Genomic DNA, 21214 nt, shown 5'->3' with positions numbered 1-21214 from the left:
GGTGCCAAGAAGACCCTCCAAAGGAGTAACCACAACAAAAAAACAAGTAGATCTGAATGATGAGAATGTTGCAACATAAACACCAATTACAAAAGGACTAACTCCAGAAGGACCAACTTCAGAAGGACTAAGTGCATAAGAAAAAGAACCATAGCAGGAACAGAGGAGAAAGGAATACATGTTTTTTTTAGGATTACTTTTGCTACAAAATGTGTATTTAATCATGTTCATCTTTTAGGGACCGTATTGTACCTTTTTATGACAATGAAATTATAAACAATGTGCATCGTGTAGTGTCAACCTTTTGGGACCACAATTTTGTGTCCTTCTGTCTCAGCATGTTATGTGCAATATTCAAGTAGTCAAATAAAAATTATTAAATTTGTAGGTACTAATGTATGACATAATTTTTGGTTGTGTTATGCAAAAACTACCATCATTTAGGTATTATTATAAAAATAGTTAATATTTGAAGGTAGTAAGTTGTATAACTTATAAATATTCAGGTAGTAATATGCGATGTTATATATTTCGAGATACTAAGTTACGTAACTTAGTGTTTCTACAACAACAAGATATGAAACATTGAATTCAATTGAATACTATTTCAGTTCAAAACATATTCAAAACATACTTGTTTACAGTGCAAATAATCCTTCATTGTTTTTGCGAATCAATTCAATTAAATATAGTTCACAATTGCATTCAAACCATTAAATTGCATTCAAACCATCAAATTGCATTCAATTACAAACTATTAAGAGTGTACATCTTTCCTACCAACATTGACTGCTATTACAATGCTTACAACTGTCATAAAAACCCAAAGCACTATCACTACAAATCCTAACATCTTGACCCTATTTCTCTCAACTAAAATCCTCTTCTTCTTGCGTGAAATTTTCAACTTCAATAACGCAAGTTGTTCATGAACAAAAGAACATTCTTCCTGAAGCCCTGCAATTTTTTTTTTTGCTTTTTGCAATTTTCTCTTCATTTGCTTTTTCTACATCCATTAAAGCACTAATTCTTAACTTCAACTCTTCAATTTTGCGAATGTGACTCCCTAAGACAGATTCACCCACAGATGTGTTGTCACCGCCTTTAACCCAAAGAAAAAAATTGCAACAGTTAGGTTCCTGCAACCAAAATTTTAAACAAAATTGTTATAAACAAAGGAAAACCCTAAACCCTAACCCAATAGATGCTATTTGCAAAGCACAAAATTAAAACCAACTTACGTTCCAATTATGACATCTCCAAAACCTTTTACCAGGATTATCTTTGTTGTGGGATGTCAAAATGATAGCGGGTTTTTTACATTTACAACTGATGGGTGTTCCTATAGAAGACGAGAACGATAAACCACGGAAGGAACTCATTTGATGAAGACAAACCCAAACCCAACTTCGGTCAAAGATGAAGACAAACGAAAAACAACCCTAACCCCTTCTCTCCTTCTTCTCTTTCTTTCACGGTTCTTCTTCTTCACCCACGAGAGAGTTCTTCTTCTTCTTTTAGGATTTTTTCAATTTGTTGTCAGACCCCTCTTTCAGTTTCTTATTAAGTCTCAAACGTGGAGAATGAGGTGGCCATTGTGTACTGACATGGCATACAACGTTGGGCAATGACATGACAGTCCGTTTGCCACATTATCATTTAACAAAGGAAACTAACGTCAGGTACTAATTTTTAAAAAAATATTAGTCAAGTAATTTAAACAAAAAAAAATTTAAAAAGTAGTAATCTGAAAATCAACCTAATTCGAGGTAGTTTAAACATATTTAAGCCTATATATATATATATATGTATATATATATATATATATATATATATAATTTTATTAAATATTTTTAGTATATATTTGAAATTTTTTAATTATATAATAATTTATCAAAATAGAATATCTCACTTTCATATTACAAAAGTATCGGTAATTCAAATTTATAATTATTTTTATTAATAATTTTCTTTTTAATGTATACTAATATAAAATTAATTAAAAATTTATCTTTCATCTTATATTACAAATAGCAATATTGACTATATTCATATATGGAAAAAAAAATGTACTCAAGACTAAAAATTATATTAAAATCTTATAAACGATGACTTGAATAACAAAAAAAAAATAAAAAAATAAAATAAAATATATATATATATATATATATATATATATATATATATATCAAAATAGTGATAAGAAGATCAAAAGAAAATATTTTTTGGTTGTGTGAAAATTTAAATTATCATTTTCTCACATAATGTTGATTTTTGTTTTGGTTGAAAAAATTAATAACTAATAATACATTTTATATTTAAATACTACTATATCTACAATTATGCTCTTCTTTTTTTGGTAAAATAAGGAAAGAAAAAAAAATAAAATTACGATCTAGGACAAATAGATTCAACATATCTACTATTTATGTGTATATTGGATTAAAATTTTAATGAATTTTAAAATATTTTTTTGTTATAAAAAAGTCTTGTAATATTTAATCAAGATTTTTTTTAATATATATAAGTCATGTGGTATTCAATCAAGATAATCAAAATATTTTTAAGAGTCTGTCAAAATTTAATAGTATTCGATTAAGACAATCGGGATTTTTATAGACATCAATTAAAATATAGTGATATTTAGTTAAGAGTTCTTTTTTTACTTAAAAAAGTCTATTGATATTAAAAAATATAGATATTTCAATAGATTATTCATTTATATCATTTGTCTCTTCTTATTTTTCTTCTTCTTTTTTCTTCATATTTTTTCTTTCTCCTACTCTCTCGCCTTTAATGTTTCTTTTTCTCTCTCTTTCTTTATTATCTCTTCTCTCTTTCTCTTTGTTAGTCAAGTAGCCTCAATTAACTTAAGAGGGGGGGGGGGGGTGAATTAAGTTTACTAAATTTCCTCTTATAAAAACTTTTCCAATTACTTCTTTATCAATTTATTTCCTTAGACAAATTTGTATGAATGAATAATGATGCAAACTACACAATTATAATTAATAACAAGAAATTAAAAGTGTAAGGAAAGAAGAATTGCAAACTTGATTTTATATTGGTTTGGCCAATCCTGCCTACATCCAGTCCTCAAGTCTCCCACTTGAGATTTCCACTACTCTTGTAAACCTTACAAGAAAATGAATCCTCCAACACCTCGGAACTCCCTTTCCTTGTGTTGAGATTCAAACACCAACAAGGAGAAAAACCCTTTCTCCTTTACAGATCCAATGATCTATTAAGTATTACAGAATGACTCTCTTGAAGAGTGGATATTACACTTTCATGATCTTTGATGAACTCTTTAGAGATTTTGCAAATGATTTTGGCCAAGTGATTTGTAAAGATTATTTTCACAATAGAGTTCGTCACCTTTCTCTGAAAAATTATAGGTATTTATAGACAATTGTTTCTTAGGTTATGTCTTTTCATGAAGAGTTGTAACTTTCTATAATTTTTCAGAAAATAGGCTCTGGTAATCGATTACAAGACTTGGTAATCGATTACAACGGTTAAAGTTCATAATGATTGAAACGTTGTATAATTTAAATTCAAATTTTGAAGTTTTATCTTCTGGTAATCGATTACAAGGGTCCGGTAATCGATTACCAGAACACATTTTGTATTCAGAATTTGAACTTTGAAATTTCCTGTTCTGGTAATGGATTACCAGAACATATTTTTTTATTGTTTCAAAAACATTTATGTAGAAAACTTCATCTCAATATTTTCTTTCACAAATCTCTTTTAAGAAATGATTTGAACTATTCTTTAAATCTTTTGTTAAGTCTTTTGAAAACATTTTTACTTACTTTCAAAAGATTTAAAACTTGTTTAAATTTAAAGTGATTAATTTGAGATTTTTGAAAACTTATTCTCAAGGCCAAGCATACTTGCAATTCCAAAAGATTCTTTTACATACTTAGCTAAGTTGACAAGACTTATCTATGTACCACTTGAGATCTTGTTCTTGCATCAACTTGCTTTAGCTCAACCTTGATTCTTCTTCAATGCTTTATAATCACTTTGGCATCATCAAAACATTTGTGCATATTTTCTTCCACACTCTTTTTGATCATCTTTCTCATTTATCTCTTCTTCTTTTTCTCTTATCTTTTTTTTTTTTATCTATCAATTGATGTATAATTTATCAATATTTATTTTTAATTATTAATTATTTAAAATAATTTTTTATAATTAAATATTATCTATTATTAAATTTTTTAAATTATGAAAATTTAACCGTTTATTTTTAATAAATTTTAATATTGGAATATAAATTTTGAAATATATATTAAAATTTCTTTACAAGTCATGGTAATGACCCTTAAAAAAAAAAGTTTTAAATTTACGCCATACATCCTTAAGAAATGTGAAAAAAGATATTTAGTATCTTTAAATCACATTTTACAATTTTTAAGTTAAAGGATTTATTTCTATTTAAGATCCACAAGTTGAACTTGTATTATCATATAATACTACATAACTTCACAAAGAATGTCGTTCAAATCAACTTTCAATTGAATTGGTGGATGAATTAATCTTCATCTTCAATGTTACTAGTTAATGAAAACCATAATTTTAAACATATTGTTCAAGCTCAAGTGTATGAAAGAAAATATGTCAATACATAGATGACTAGTATAACTTTAGATATGTAAAGAAATGTTAGTTAAGAGAATATTAAGGTCAATTATTTATATTAAAACAATTATTTGTCAAAAGATAAAAAAAATTGTGTTGGTTTTACTTTTCTTTATTATTTATATAATTTTTTTTATTAAATCTTGTAGTATTACAAATCTATATTTTTGTGTGAAATCCATAAAATTCTTTAAAATCTTATAATATAAATCCATTAAAATCTACATTACAAAGTCTTGATTAAAATCCAAGTTTTAAAAGTCTTTTAAAAAATATCCTAAAAGTCATAACATTCCTATAAAATCTTTTAAAATTGTACAGGTAGGGGCGTTCGGCCACCACATAGCCGAAACCCTGTCGGTCGCCGAACAGCGGAATCTGGTGGCCGAACGCCAATCGACCACCAGGATTGGCCTACACTCATTTATTACCCTTAATCAATAATTGGGGGTTAATTACACTGATAAACCGATTAAGGCGTATTACCTAATACGGTAAGCATGTTGCAGGGCCCATGGGGTCTAGGGCCCATAAATGTCAGTATAAATAGCTCATGTCACGAGATAACGTCACTGTTCATTAATTACCCTAGATATTCGTGTTTGTCCTGACTTGAGCGTTGGAGTGCCTTTTGCAGGTACCAACCCCTCCACCGGAATATTCGATCGGAGCACTCGTTCGGCCCTCAGACTATAAGAAGATTATTGGTGTATCCTTTTGACAGGTACATTTGGCACCCACCGTGGGGCCGAACGAAGATAGTTGGAAGATTGACTGAACAGAGCAATGGCGATAACTAGGAGAACAAACACACAGGACCACCAAAACGAAGAGGAAGAACATGTTGAGGTTGTTGAAGAAACGGATCTTTCTGAAGTTGTTCGGTTGTTGAAACAGGAAATGGAGGTTATGAAACAGCAACGAGAAAAAGATGCGAGGGAGCTTTCGACCTTGAGAGCCGAAAATGAGGCATTAAAAAATCAAGACCCCTCATGGAAACCTACTCAGGCTACGAACACACAGACCCAAGGGTCGTATCAATCCCATGCGATCCATACCTCGACCCCCTATGCTTCGGCAGTGGCACCTGAAAAGCTCCCTTCGGCCCTACCTACTGTCGGTCGTCCCACAGATTTGACGACTATTGGATCGCACCGACACCCTTTCACCCCCTCCATTATGCAACTTCCCCTAATGGATAATTGGAAGTCTTTTCCTATTGACAAGTATGATGGTACAACAGATCCTGATGAACATCTGGATGTTTTTCTGACTCAGGTAACTCTGAGCACCACGGACGACGCTACCTTGTGTTAGATTTTTCCAACATCCGTCAAAGGCAGGGCCCTGAGTTGGTTCACTCGGCTCCCTCCCAACTCTATCGACTTGTTCAACACTCTGTCGTCGCAATTCACCATCCAGTTTGCAACAAGTCGTCCTCACAGCTTGACATCTCTATCATTGGTTGGTCTTCGACAGGACAAGAAGGAGTCACTTCGGACTTTTATGGATCGGTTTAACAAGGCAGCTTTGGAAATCTTGGATCTCAATCCAGCTGTTGCACTTCATCACCTGACAACGACCTTAAAGCCTGGACCATTTGTCAATAGCATTTGCAAAAAACCACCTTCGGACATGAATGATCTACGAAGGAGGGCTGACAAGTACATGCAAATGGAAGAATTGGCTGAATACCGCAATCAAGCACGAACCGAACTGATGGGCAAGGCTGCAAAGCAAGTAGAGCAACCATACAGGGGGCGAGGCAAGGAGTTAACACTTCGGGACCGACCCGCACGAGGTCTGAAATACTCTCAGTATACTCCACTCAATGCAAGCCGAGCCGCGGTACTCGAGCAGGCACTAGCATCAGAAGTGTTGGTGGTCCTGAAGAGAGCTTCTACTCCACCACATGCTGACACTACTAAATCATGCAGGTATCACCGCAATCGTGGGCACTCTACCGAAGAATGTGCGGCCTTGAAGGACAAAATAGAAGATTTGATCAAACAAGGCCAACTTCATAATTTTGTTGATCGGCATAATTCGTCTCGGCCTCGTCCTTATCAGCCTCGTCAAAACGATTGACACAGGCAAGACCGATTGGATAGGTCTCGCCGTGAGAGGAGCCGATCGCGAGAGAGGAAAGATGAGCCCACGACTTCACACAAACGAGTCATCAATACAATTGCAGGAGGATTTGCGGGTGGAGGCTCATCTTCCTCAGCCCAAAAAAGACACTTACGAGCCATTCGGTCGGTTCATGTTGTTGATAAGCAATCTACCCGAAGGTTGCCAACCATAACTTTCACAGACGCCGACTTCCGGGGCATCGATCCCGTGCAAGATGATCCAATGGTGATTAGTGTTGAGATTCATAATTGTATCGTCAAGAAAACATTGGTCGATCAGGGTAGTTCAGCAGATATTCTGTATTGGAACACCTTCAAGCAGTTGGGTATCTCGGAGAATGAGCTCGTCCCATATGATGATCCCCTGGTCGGCTTCTCAGGAGAAAGAGTAAGCACTAGGGGGTACATAAAACTCTTTACTCATTTTTGTTTTGATGAACAAGAATATAGGGAAATTCAGGTGAAGTACATAGTGGTGCTCGCCAATACATCATACAACATTCTGCTCGGTCGACCATCGCTAAACATGTTGGGGGCAATCGTCTCAACGCCACATTTGGCAATGAAGTTTCCATCTGAAAAAGGAAACATCCTTATTGTTCACGCTGATCAGAAGGCAGCTTGGGAATGCTACTTTGCCAGCTTGAGAGTAACCCCCATGGAAGAAAAACAAGCAAAACCAAAGAGAATTCACCTAGTAAACCCTTCGGCATCCGATGAAGCCTCAGCTTGGGATCTAGATCCCAGGATGAATGAAGAAGAGCATGTGGAGCCAATTGAGGATAAGAACCCTTTGCAAATCGGTTCAATATCATCCCAGGTGACATACATCGACGCCGGCACATCCGAGAATGATCGGTCCGTCTTAAGCGAAGTAATCATCAGAAATAAGGATCTCTTTGCATGGACACCGTCCGATATGCCCGGTATCGATCCAAATTTCATGTGCCATAAATTGTCCATATGCGCCAATGCACGACCGGTAGCCCAGCGCAAGAGAAAAATGGGGACTGATAGGAAACTGGCAGTGGAAGCAGAAATGGAAAAGTTGATTGATGCTAGGTTCATTCGGGAGGTGCATTACACGACATGGCTGGCAAATGTAGTCATGGTAAAGAAGCCGAATGGAAAATGGAGAATGTGTACAGATTACACTAACCTCAACAAGGCTTGTCCCAAAGATGCCTACCCACTCCCAAACATTGACCGACTTGCTGATGGTGCAGCTGGCCACAAAATCTTTACCTTTCTCGATGCATATTCTGGCTATAAACAAATTCGGATGCACCCGCAGGATGAAGAAAAAATGGCCTTCATCACTGACTCAGCCAATTTTTGCTATCGGGTGATGCCCTTCGGTTTGAAGAATGCTGGGGCAACTTATCAGAGATTGATGGATAAGATTTTTAAACACCAAATCGGCCGAAGCATGGAAGTTTATGTCGATGATATGGTAGTCATGTCTGGCACTTTAGCTGATCATACGTCCGACCTTTCAGAAGTATTCCACCACCTTCGAGAGCACGACATGAGACTCAATCCAGAAAAGTGCATCTTCGGGGTTGTAGGTGGAAAATTTCTCGGCTATATGCTATCGGCAAGAGGCATAGAGGCCAACCCGGACAGATGTCAGGCGGTCATTAATATGCGAAGCCCAAACAACATTAAAGAAGTACAAAGGCTGGCCGGAAGGCTCACATCGTTGTCAAGATTCTTGCCATGCTTGGCAGAAATAGCTAAACCCATAATCGGTTTATTAAAGAAAGCAGCCAAGTTTAGCTGGTCCGAGCAATGTGAGGCGGCCTTCCAAACACTTAAGCAGCATCTCGGATCGCCACCGGTCTTAGCCAAACCAGATTGTCATTCGGACATGATTGTGTATCTATGCGTCTCCCATGAAGCCATTAGTGCGGTGTTGGTACAAGATCAGAATGGGCAGAAACCGATATATTTTATCAGCAGTCTACTTCAAGACTCGGAAACGAGGTATCAGATGCTCGAAAAAGTAGCACTGGATTTGTCCACACCGCTCGACGTTTACGCCAATACTTCCAGAGTCACCGAGTCATTGTTTGAACGGATTGCCCAATAGCCAAAGTATTCCAAAAACCAGAACTGGCCGGACGGATGATGGCCTGGTCTGTCGAACTTTCCGAATTTGACATCAGCTTTCAACCCAGAGGTCCAATTCAATCGCAATGCTTAGTTGATTTTGTCAATGAGTTGCAACCGAAAGGTGCTCCATGTCGACGGTTCGTCCAATAGCCAGGGTAGTGGAGCTGGTATAATTCTTGAAGGGCCGTCCAGTTTGGCTCTAGAGCAATCTCTACGTTTTGCATTCAAAGCCTCAAACAACCTGGCTGAATATGAAGCCTTGTTAGCTGGATTGAGGCTAGCACACGAAGTAGGGGTGAAAAGGTTAATCTGCTGGACCGATTCAAAAGTAGTAGCAGAACAGGTGAATGAAACGTTCCAGGTCAAGGATGCTAACTTGTTGAAGTATTACCACACTTTCCAAAAGATGCGAGACAATTTTGAGGAAGTTCAAGTAAAACACACGCCAAGAGAAAACAACGAACGAGCTGATCAATTGGCTCGGCTAGCCAGCAGCAGCCGAAAACCAACACAACTCAGAACCACACTCCATTTGGAACTTCCCACTCCGAGTGTGAGCTCAACCGAGTGCCTTGAAGTAACTGAAGCACGAGCAACATGGATGGATGAAATTACACTACTAGAAAAATTCATATTTGTGACGAATTTTGTGACGGAAAAAATAGCATCGCTAATAGTGACGGATTTTGTGAGGGAATTTTAAGTTTTGTGACGGACTAGAATTTATTGACTTTTGTGACGGAATATATTCCGTCTCTAAAAATCCGTCACAAATTTCGTCACTGAATCAAAAAAAAAAATTTGTGACGGAAAAATTTTCGTCTCTAAAAATCCGTCACAAATTTCATCGCTAAATAAAAAAAAATGTTTGTGACGGATTTTGTGACGGAATGAACTTCGTCTCTAAAAAATCCGTCACAAAGTTCGTCACTAAAATGAAAAAATTTAGTGACGGATTTTTCCCTCTCAAAATTCCGTCACAAATAGGTTAAAATATTTTGTGAAAAATTTGTGACACATTGTTTCCTCTCAAAATATTAAATTTTATTTATGAAACTTTTATATTTAAGAATTATGCATAATTAAAGAAAATATGTTAAATTTTTTTTAAAAAATAATAAAATTAAAAATATTTTATTTCATTAAAGGACTGAAAAAATTATGAAATTCATTTAATTAAATAAAAAATTGTCAATTTTGAACATAAGAAACTAAGACATTCATTAAAAATATTTAAAAAAAACTTGTGAAATTAAAAAAAAAAGAATATTGATTTAATTTTGGCTTAATTACATTTTTGATCCCTCAAGTATTGTAATTGTGCAATTTTGATCCCTAAGATTTTAATTGGATAATTTTAGTCCCTAAAGGATTGTAATTGTGCAATTTTAGTCGTTTAATTTTTAATTGAACAATTATAGTCCCTCAAAAATCATAATTGTGCAATTTGAATCTCTCCCATTAAAAATTTAATAATTTTAAAATTTTAATATATATATATAATAATAATAATAATTTAAAATTATACAATTATTTGCTTATTTAAGTTAACATATACTATAATTTTTATTAATGTAACAAATGATATATATTTATTATTACTAAATAAATAAAATTTATATATTATTAATAATTTAATATTGCTAATAAATTAATATCAATAATATTTTTAGTATATTTATAGATAAATTGATAATTTGATAAATATAAGTTAGTATATATTAATATACTTTTACAAAAATATAAATATAGTAGATATATAAGATATGTATATTTATATTTTTGTAAAAGTATATTAATATATAATAAGTTATATTTATCAAATTATTAGTTTATGTATAAATATACAACAGAACAATCAAAAAGCAAAATATAAACTTACATAGTTTATTTGTTTCTCTCAGGTTCTCTTAAGAACCCACAGAGTACTCTAATCCATACAATAAACATCTTACTCATATAATTGTCTCTTACAATTGCATTCCTTTATGGTGTGTTTGGATGAGTAATTTTACAAATTCAAGGAATTTGAAATTCTTGATATTTGAATTACTTTGATTTCAATTTCTATCATTGTTAAAATATTTTGTTTGGATAAGTCAATTCAATTTTTTTTAAATTTTAAATTGTTAATTTGGATATGATAATATGATTCTATCATGATAAAATTGCTTTTAAAAGGATATTTATATGTTGAGATTTTTAAATAAAATTTTATAAAAAAAATGTTAACCAATTTTTAAATATTTAATAATTTTAAAAATTAATTTAGTTAATATTTAATAATTTTTAAAGTATTTTTGAATATTCAATAATTAAAAATATGAAGATATAAGATAAAATATATAAGTGAAATAAGGGAAAAAAATATGAGGAATTTCAAATTCTTACATTTTTGGGAGAATTTGAAATTCTACTATTTCAAAGAATTTCACAAATGCTTGGAATTCAAATCAAAAGATTAAATTTTTATTTGGGTTTTCTTTCATGAGGAAGAAGACGAACTGCACGAATATAAGTGCAGATGCGCCGAGTAATCGATTACATTAATATGGTAATCGATTACCCCTTTTCAGATTCTGTGCATTTTGCCCCTAGTAATCGATTACACTACCCTGTAATCGATTACATATATCAGAACAAGCAAACACGCACTGGTAATCGATTACATGACCATGGTAGGCCACTAAACCAAAAGCAGCTGATAGTCAGGGCGCAACTGTTTTTACTTAAGAGCGTAGAAGCCCAAGTTTGAGAACGACCCGTTTTGGGCTACTTAAAAATCAAAATATTACAAAAATTAATTTTCATAAATATTCATTATTGAAATACTAATAATTATTAAAAACCTTTAAAACATTCTATAAAAGTCATTAAAATAACTATAAGAAGATAATGTCCACAAATATAAAATAAATAATAATTAACTAATTTATTTATTTATTAAAAAATATCTTTCTAATTTCATAATTTTTAATTTTATATATTTCAAAAGTATTAATTTAGTTATTTATTGAAAAATATAAAATAAATAATATATATATATATATATATATTTCAAAAGTTGAAATGAAATAAGAGATCAAACATGTTTAATTCAAATCAAAACTCATCTATTTGTGAAATTAAATAGATATTCATACATCTCATGCAACAAGGAATACAACAGAACAATCAAAAAGCAAAATATAAACTTGTATAGTTTGTTTGTTTCTCTCATGGTTCTCTTAAGAACCCACAGAGCACTTTAATTCATACAATAAACATCTGACTCATATAATTGTCTCTTACAATTACAAATGCATTCCCTTAGGTTTCTCATAGGAACCATAGAGATATTAAAATTATACATTTATATTTAAATATAAGAAAAATAACAAAAGAAGCATGTATATCCAGAACGGTCCGTTCTGGAATCACATTTTAAGGTACAACAGCCATGTCTGGAACAAGTTTAATATTGATTAAAAGATAAATAAAAGTATACAAATTTTTAGACTTATAAATTTCACTTTATTATATAAATCAACAAGTTTAATATTTCAAAAGATAAATAAAAGTATATATAATTTCAATATATTATTGTAAATTTAATATCTATACTAATATATAAAGGGAATATAATTTTCAGTAACTACTTTGGTCTCCATTTTTTTTGGACCATTATACCCTTTTATGTTAAAAAGTTAGAAAAATTTTTTTTAATCAAATTTAAGAATTTGAAACTAATAAATCATTTTTACAATAATTACTTTTACTTTTTATTTTTACATGAATTATTTTATCCTTTATTTATTTTTTAATAACTACTTTTTTATGAGTAATTTTTTATTTTTTTTATTTTAATTTTTTTTAATACAATGCAGACACGAAGTGCCTTTTTCTTGCTAGTAATTATAATAATAATTATTTTATTATCTTTATATTTAATTTATTGTAAAATAATTAAATTATTTTATTATCTTTATATTTGATTACTTTGTACGTTTATTAATTTTTGTATGTGAGTAGAGTAAATTACATTATTTTTAAAAAAATATTGTGTTTTTTGTTATATATTTATGTTAAGATAATTCTATAAGATATAGTTTAGATATACTAGTTTATCCTCTCCTAATTTCTAGTTTAGTTTCCTTAGTACTTGAATCTGAATGATTTTCATGTTATTGAATTGATGGATACAATAAAATAAATAGACATAAAACATAATCAATCCCTAAAGTTTAGGAATTTAGATAAAACTGACTAAGGAAACTAAACAATAAATTAAGAGAGTATAAACTAGTATATCTAAACTATATCTTATAGAATTATCTTAACAATTTATATTGTTTATAATATAAATATATTTAAACAAAGAATTTAATTGTTTCGGTAATAAAAAATTCATACGTAAAAATTAAATTCAATATATAATTTAAATAAAATTAGGTATATACATACTAAATCAATTATTCATCTTTCGATATAATACTTGATTTCTTTTGGTTATGATATTTTAATATATTTTATTTAAAATATCAATTAACATATTTTATTATTATTATTATTTAATTTATTGTAAAATAATTAAAATATTTAATTTAACATCATTAAAAAAATAACCATTATAAAATTTATTTTTTTAGTTTAATTATTTATTATAATACTTTTTAGTTACTGTATTAACCAAAAAAATATTTTTAATTAAAATATATTTTTGAATTTTAGTTAATTCATTATCATTCACTCACTTTATTAAAAAGTGATAAAATTTAATTAATTTAATAAAATAAAAACTTTAAAATAAATATCTAAAATCTTTAACAATTTCTTAAATACAAATATTTAATTAATTAATTTTAATATATACTAAATTTAATATTAGAAAATTTATAAATATTTTAGTTATAATTTTTATTATCTTTTGAATTAATATTGGATTTCTTTTGATTATGAAAGATAGTAAATAAAATTTAAAATCTGAATGAGTTTGTTTGATAAAAATATTTAATTAATTTTAATATAATAAATTTAATATCAAAATATTTACCTAGATTTGAGTTATGATTTTTATAATCTTTTGATTTAATATTGGATTTTATTTATTATAAAACATAATAAATAAAATCTAAAATCTGTTAAACGAATCCACACTCTCTCTTGCCCTAGCAGACCTCTTTCTCTTCTCTGTTAAACGAATCCACACTCCCTCGCCGGCCACCACAGCTCCTTCTCGGTTTAACCATTCTAACAGTCCCTCACCCAGCCACCACACCTCTTTTTGTGTTAAACCGTTCCAACAGTCTCTCGCCGGCCACCACACCTCCAGCTGTGTTAAATCATTTAGAGAGAATATTAATATGACAGGTATTACTCGATCTTGTGTTTTTGTTAGAAGATTTTATGTAGTTATTTAGAGAGAATATAATTTTTTTATATCCAAAGAAAAAGTGTTGTACATAAAACTTTAAAATTTTGTTAAAATTTCAAAATTGAACTATTATTATTGTTATTATAAATATATTATTATTTTAAATTTGAAATACTACTATTTTGCATTTAAATTAAATTATATTAATCATTATTTTCAAGTTTAAATTCAAAATATTATTTATATAATTGAATTAATAAAAATATAAGGTACTAATTTTAAAAATAATTATATTTTAAAGATATTTATTTCATATTATTTATAGGAGTTAAAATGGTAGTTTTTTTTTAAATAAAAAATATATTTTTAATAATATAATTTTTAAATTTTTTTTTTATTTTTGTAATGATAATTTTTTTTTTTCATTTCCCTCTCACTTATCTTTTGGTTTCCCTCTCTCACCAAACCCTAAGCCCCTTCCTTCATTCCGCGAACCTAACCCCCTTCTTCCTCCGCCACATCACTCAAACCCTCCCCTCCTTCTCTCCCTCCGACTCCCTCGCCTTCCCCAACCAAGAGCTTTCGCAGACCGCCACCCCCTCCCTTCGCGCCCTCTCCACACGCGCCACCACCTCCTCCCTCAACGACCCCAACCCCAATTGGTCCAACCGCCCCCCCAAGGAAACCATCCTCCTCGACGGCTATGCCTTCATCGAAGAGATGCGCCGCGAGGAAGGTCACGCCGCTGTGAACTGTTCAGTGGCAAAGCGGAAGAAACCATGTTATGTTCGCTTTTCTTTTTTTTCTTTTTCTTATAGGTGAATGAAGTGATGGTTTTAATCTGTTGGTATTTTTAGAAGCTTGAATGGAATTTGTGACTTTAGCTTCGATTTTCCGTTATTGTGTTGTGCAGATGAGTAATTTCACGAAGGAGGAGTTTGTGCATATTCTGCGTCGACAGAGCACTGGCTTTTCGAGGGGAAGCTCAAAATACAGGGGAGTTACTCTTCATAAACGCTATTTTACTTGGGTTGGTTTCGTTCGTGATGAATCAAAGTTCAGTTTTTAAGTTGGCCATGGTTTATTGCTTGCCTGCAGGTATATATATCTGGGGCTATTTGACAGCGAGTTAGAGGCTGCCACTAGTGCAAAAATAGCTTTTAAGTTGGCCATGGTTTATTGCTTGCCTGCAGGTATATACTTCTGAATTTAGGTTTATGCACCGGTGTGGGTTTGAATGTGGTTCTTGATTTCTGGAAGAGATGGAGAACACAAACAAGTCGATAATAAGTCAAATGTTCCTCTTACGCAAATGTGTGTGCGTGTGTTTATTTTACTATTGGTTTCAACTTTCAAACACCTCACGGGATAAGTGAAGATAACTCTACTAGATGTTAATTCACCTTCCACGTAGAACCTTGCTAGAGAAGTGTTTGAAATTGAAGCAGGCCTATGGGTTTAAAATTGTTGATTGATGTCCTTAAGAATGTGGTGACTTATCGAAGTTAGGCTAAAAAATATTAAGATGTTTGCCTCCACGTCTCTTTCAGTGTTTTATTTTTAATATATTTATTTTAGCTCAAATATTGTCTTATGTTTTGCAGGTCTTTTCACTTCAAGATGGACCAGGGCATAATGTGTGCAGAAACTTAAGAGTTCCAATCACTGTCATTAGAACTTGTGATAAGCGCAACAACTCTGTAGACTGGCTAAAGTATGATTGTTGTTATAGTTTTTACTTCTGGACTAAGAGCATTTTGCATGGTTTTAATAATTGGAATGTCTAGAAATCTGAACCAACTATTTGGTAACTGATAAAATGACGGTCTGTTTAATCCTTTCAAGCTTTATATATCTTTTCTACTTTGTTGTTGATGCACCTTCTATAACTTCTGGTTTTTAGGTATACTGAAGTTAATCATCGGAAAATTGCAGTAAAATAATTTGTTTTTATATGGCTAGATTACAATATTGATTAATTCTCTATCCTTTACTCAGTTATGTTTATTTTCAGTTTGAGAAAAAAAATGTTATTTGATTCTCTTAATCATTACGTTCAGTTTGTCTTTTTAATGATGTGAATTAATCCTTATAATATTTGAACATTGAAAATAGTATATCTGAATTCACGTGAATTCACTTTGACTTGTTTCTTAATTTGTTGCCGACTAAGAAAATGCTATTGTTTTGATCGGATTAGCAAATTCTGATTGCAACTGATAAGAATTATTCTATCTTTTTTTTTTTCCAGCTATGATGGTATAATTGTGAGCTCTCTGGAAGCCAAGGGTGCCTTTTCTTGGTATGATACTTGAGTTTTTTTAACCTGAATCCTTTCTGATTTTGCACCTATAATTTGTGTTTGAGGTTTTTTGTCATGAATATCCGTATTCAAGTAGCACATATGATTTTAGTTCTTACAGTTTTTTGCAGGAGCCTTTCAAGTCTATCCCTCTTATATGGATCCTTCATGAAAATGCTCTTGCTTATCGATCAAGGAAATATGCCGCTAATGGGCAGATTGAACTTTTTGAATGATTGGAGAAGAGTTTTTAATCGTTCAACAGTAGTTGTTTTTCCAAACTATGCCTTGCTGGTAATATGTATGGGACAAATTATTTATTTAATGTTTTTCCACTAATCTTACATATTTCCTTCAAATCATAATTTCAGGAATCATAGGAACGAATCAGGAAACTCAAGTTTTCTTTGGGAGAGAATGTTTTCAGGATGTTGGTTCCAGTGCAAAAGGTTGGCAGTATCATTGGTCGAAAGGGCAAGTTTATAAAAAAAATTACAGGAGAGAGTAAGGCGCGGATTAAAATTCTTGATGGCCCACCTGGAATCTCAGAAAGAGAAGTGAGTTTCAATTTCCCTGTTATTTTATGCAGTAAGGATGACATTGGATATATATCATTGTCTATTTGTCATGCTTATTTATTTGATCTCCTTGGTTCTTTGAATACAATTCGGTCTATTTTAACTTCCCTGTTTTTGATACTTTTTAGTTTTCATCATCTCTTATTTAGTATTTTTGAATTCTTTTTCTTTGATGATTTTGAAAGGTAATGGTTTCTGCAAAAGAAGAGCCAGATCGCCCCATACCGTCTGTTGTTGATGGTTTGTTAAGGTTCCATAAGCAAGTTATCAATGTAGACCGTGACCTTGGAGATAGCACTTTGGCTACTGCACGTTCACTTGTTACCAGGCTTCTAGTGGCAGATACACAAGCAGGAAGCTTGATTGGGAAGCAGGGTGCAACCATAAAAGCTTGATTTGAAAGTGAGACTTTTCTTTGACTTAATATGATTTTGCTTTCTGGTATCTTTCTGCAATCAACAGATCATTGCTAGTGTTGGCCTTGCTAGAAGACCATCATCTTGCATTTCTTATGAAGCACCTTTCTCTTCGTTGGCCTTTAGAGATGATGGTTGGATGCTGGCTGCTGGAACTAGCAATGGGCGTGTGGCATTCTATGATATTTGTTGTGCACAAATATGTTATATATGTATGATCCCAGATGGGGAAAGTAGGCATTATAATCTATACAAGATAATGCCTTCTTAGCAATTCCCCTAATGCTTTATATATGTATGATGCTGATAGCAAGGTACCTTATTTATGTTTGTTAATATGTATGATGTATAAAATTTATGAAGATCTCCCTTCCATAATTCATTGAACACTAGATTTATATATTTGTTGTGCACAAATATGTTAAGAAAAGGGGGTATTGGAATTTATGTTGATGAGTAACGTATAAATATTTACTAAGAAGGTTCTTTTGGTCTGTTATGACCTACAACTAATACATGTTTCCTAATTTTTTTTGCTCACTTGACTTGATCTTTTCATTTGACTAGTGATTCTAGATATGTAACTATGTTCTAATGAGACAGAGGGAGTACTGTGATTGGTGATATTTTGGCACAGAGTGAGGTTTTTAAACCTATAGTAGTGTGATTGCTGTGTTCTTGTTAATTTCTGGTCACATTGCGCTATATTGTATTTACTTGGATGTTTTTAAACACTAACTACATTGGATTTCTTTTAAGTGGCTTTGGTTATCCTTTTGAATTGGCTCTACTATCCCTTGCTTTTAATTTGATTCCCTGCTTTTTAGAATTGTTATATTTTGGGTTTCTGATTTCAATATTGCTTTAGCTGAACCTTATTTTGATATTTTGCTCTGGTAATCGATTACAAGAAATGGGTAATCGATTACCAGAGAACCTTTTAATAAGTAAATTTCGAACATATGATGTCTGGTAATCGATTACATGTATAGGTAATCGATTACCAGACTCTTAAAAACAATGGTTTCCTCAGATTTAGTCATCAACAGTTAGTGAGGGATTCATCCCAGTTTGTGACGGATTTAATCCCTCACAAATTGCGAGGGATTTAATCCCTCGCAAATTGTGACGGATTCTACTTAATTAAAGTCATCACAGTTTGTGACGGATTTAATCCCTCACAAATTGCGAGGGATTTAATCCCTCGCAAATTGTGACGGATTCTACTTAATTAGAGTCATCACAGTTTGTGACGGATTTAATCCCTCACAAATTGCGAGGGATTTAATCCCTCACAAATTGCGAGGGATTTAATCCCTCACAAATTGCGACGGATTTTTATTAATTTCTAAACATTTATTGTTACAAATTAGTGACGGAAATTATATTGTTTGTGACGCCTTAATTCCGTCACTAATTGTGACGGAGAAAATAATCCGTCACTAAATATTTTGTGACGCCAAATTTTGTGACGGAATCATTTCCGTCACAAATTCCGTCACTAACTTATTTGTGACGGATTTTATGAAGTTTAGTGACGGATTTTTTCCCTCTCTAATTTTAATTTTTCTAGTAGTGTTATGAACTTCATCACGACAGGCAAAGAGCCCGAAGAAGCTTCAGTTGCAAAGAAAATCTGAACGCAGGCGACAAGATACTCAGTCATTGGTAACACGTTGTATAGAAGGGGTTTTTCCACTCCATTGCTTAAGTGTGTCGACTCGGAACAAGCCGAGTATGTCCTACGAGAAGTTCATGAAGGAATTTGCGGCTCGCACTCGGGAGGTAGGACTTTAGCAGCCAAGGTTTTGAGAGCTGGTTACTATTGGCCGACTTTAAAGGAAGATTGCGCAAACTTTGTTAAGCGCTGTGTCCAATGTCAAAAAACACGGCAATATCATCCACGCTTTGGCAAAAGAACTGCATAGCATCAGTACTCCATGGTCGTTCGCCTTATGGGGAATGGATATACTCGGACCTTTCCCCCTCACAAGAGGACAATGCAAATTCTTATTGGTAGCCATTGACTACTTCACAAAATGGATCGAGGCCGAACCGCTAGCTACGATCACTGCTAACATGGTTCAAAAGTTCCTATGGCGAAACATTATCACACGGTTCGACATTCCTCATGCCATCATAACCGACAATGGGCTTCAATTCACAGACCATAAGTTGAACAAGTTCATGAAGGATTTAGGCATTCGACACCGATGCACCTCAGTAGAACATCCTCAGGCAAACGGACAGGCCGAGGCTGGGAACAAGGTTATCCTCACCGAACTTAAGAAACGCTTGGGCGATGCAAAGGGAGCTTGGGCGGAAGAGCTACTCGAAGTTTTATGGGCTTATCGGTGCACCCCACAGTCCACTACAAGAGAAACTCCATTTCGGCTGACCTATGCCACTGATGCAATGATACCGGTTGAAGTCGGAGAACCTTCCTTTCAGAGGATAAACTTCAATCAGACCTGCAATGATGATTCCCTGCGGCAAGAGGCCGACATGGTTGACGAAGTACGCAATAGGGCGTACATTGTGGCTGAGGCTTGCAAGCAAAGAATGACACGATGTTTCAACTCCAATCTCAGAAAAAGGAACTTCAAGGAAGGAGACTTAGCCTGGAGGGTACTGGGACCGGCTAGACGGAACCCACGTGAGGGCAAATTGGCAGCAAATTGGGATGGTCCGTCCCGGGTCCGACACAACCTCGATAATGGCTCATACAAACTTGAAGAACTCTCGGGCAAAGTCATTCCGCGAACTTGGAACGTGACTCATTTGAAGACTTATTTTAGTTAAACAATTTTTGTAAATGATAAATGTATATGCATGGTGCACTCTTTTCCTTAATCGGCTTTTTCCCCCTTATAAAAAGTGAAAAGGGGTTTTTGCCGATAAGGTTTTTAACGAGGTACCCATTAATGAAATGCAGTTCAATCCTTCCCTTCCATCCTTAATCTTTACTCAAAATCACGCAAACAGACTTCCCTCCCGAGTTGATCAACTCGGCCAAGGATGTTCCTCGGCAAATCACGCAAACAGGCTTCCCTCCCGAGTTGATCAACTCGGCCAAGGATGTGCCTCGGCAAATCACGCAAAAAGGCTTCCCTCCCGAGTTGATCAACTCGGCCAAGGATGTGCCTCGACAAATCATGCAAAAAGGCTTCCCTCCCGAGTTGATCAACTCGGCCAAGGATGTGCCTCAGCAAATCACGCAAAAAGGCTTCCCTCCCGAGTTGATCAACTCGGCCAAGGATGTGCCTCGGCAAATCACGCAAGCAGGTTTCCCTCCCGAGTTGATCAACTCGGCCAAGGATGTGCCTCGGCAAATCATGCAAAAAGGCTTCCCTCTTGAGTTGATCAACTCGGCCAAGGATGTGCCTCGGCAAATCACGCAAAAAGGCTTCCCTCCCGAGTTGATCAACTCAACCAAGGATGTGCCTCGGCAAATCACTCAAAAGGCACTCCCGAGGTGATCCACACGGTCTTGTCCAGAAAGCAACGCAAATCCGAGTGAATCCACTCGGTCTTACTCAGAAAGCTACGCAATTCTGAGTGAATCCATTCGGTCTTGCCCAGACAGTAACGCAATTCTGAGTGAATCCACTCGGTCTTGCCCAGAAAGTAACGCAATTCCGAATGAATCCACTCGGTCTTGCTCAGAAAGC

At 33.5% G+C, this 21214-nt stretch overlaps 1 protein-coding gene and 1 long non-coding RNA gene across 2 annotated transcripts; both read left to right on the top strand.

The window, feature by feature from the left end:
* The first annotated feature begins 8997 nt into the window (after nucleotides 1-8997).
* Nucleotides 8998-14285, top strand: LOC145957304 (uncharacterized). Its single transcript, XM_083073536.1, has 2 exons — nucleotides 8998-9471; nucleotides 14244-14285. The coding sequence occupies exons 1-2, from the start codon at nucleotides 8998-9000 to the stop codon at nucleotides 14283-14285; spliced, it is 516 nt and encodes a 171-aa protein (XP_082929662.1).
* Nucleotides 14286-14840: 555 nt separating this feature from the next.
* On the top strand, nucleotides 14841-16757 carry LOC145956797 (uncharacterized). The gene is made up of 3 exons (XR_014433053.1): nucleotides 14841-15961; nucleotides 16499-16549; nucleotides 16671-16757. It is a non-coding gene; the product is annotated as an uncharacterized LOC145956797 (long non-coding RNA).
* The last annotated feature ends 4457 nt before the right edge of the window (nucleotides 16758-21214 follow it).

This window comes from Cajanus cajan, chromosome 4 (assembly GCF_000230855.2).
Source record: "Cajanus cajan strain Asha chromosome 4, NIPB_CcT2T_4, whole genome shotgun sequence".
Taxonomy (NCBI): Eukaryota; Viridiplantae; Streptophyta; class Magnoliopsida; order Fabales; family Fabaceae; genus Cajanus; species Cajanus cajan.
This window is presented reverse-complemented; position numbering and strand designations above follow the sequence as displayed.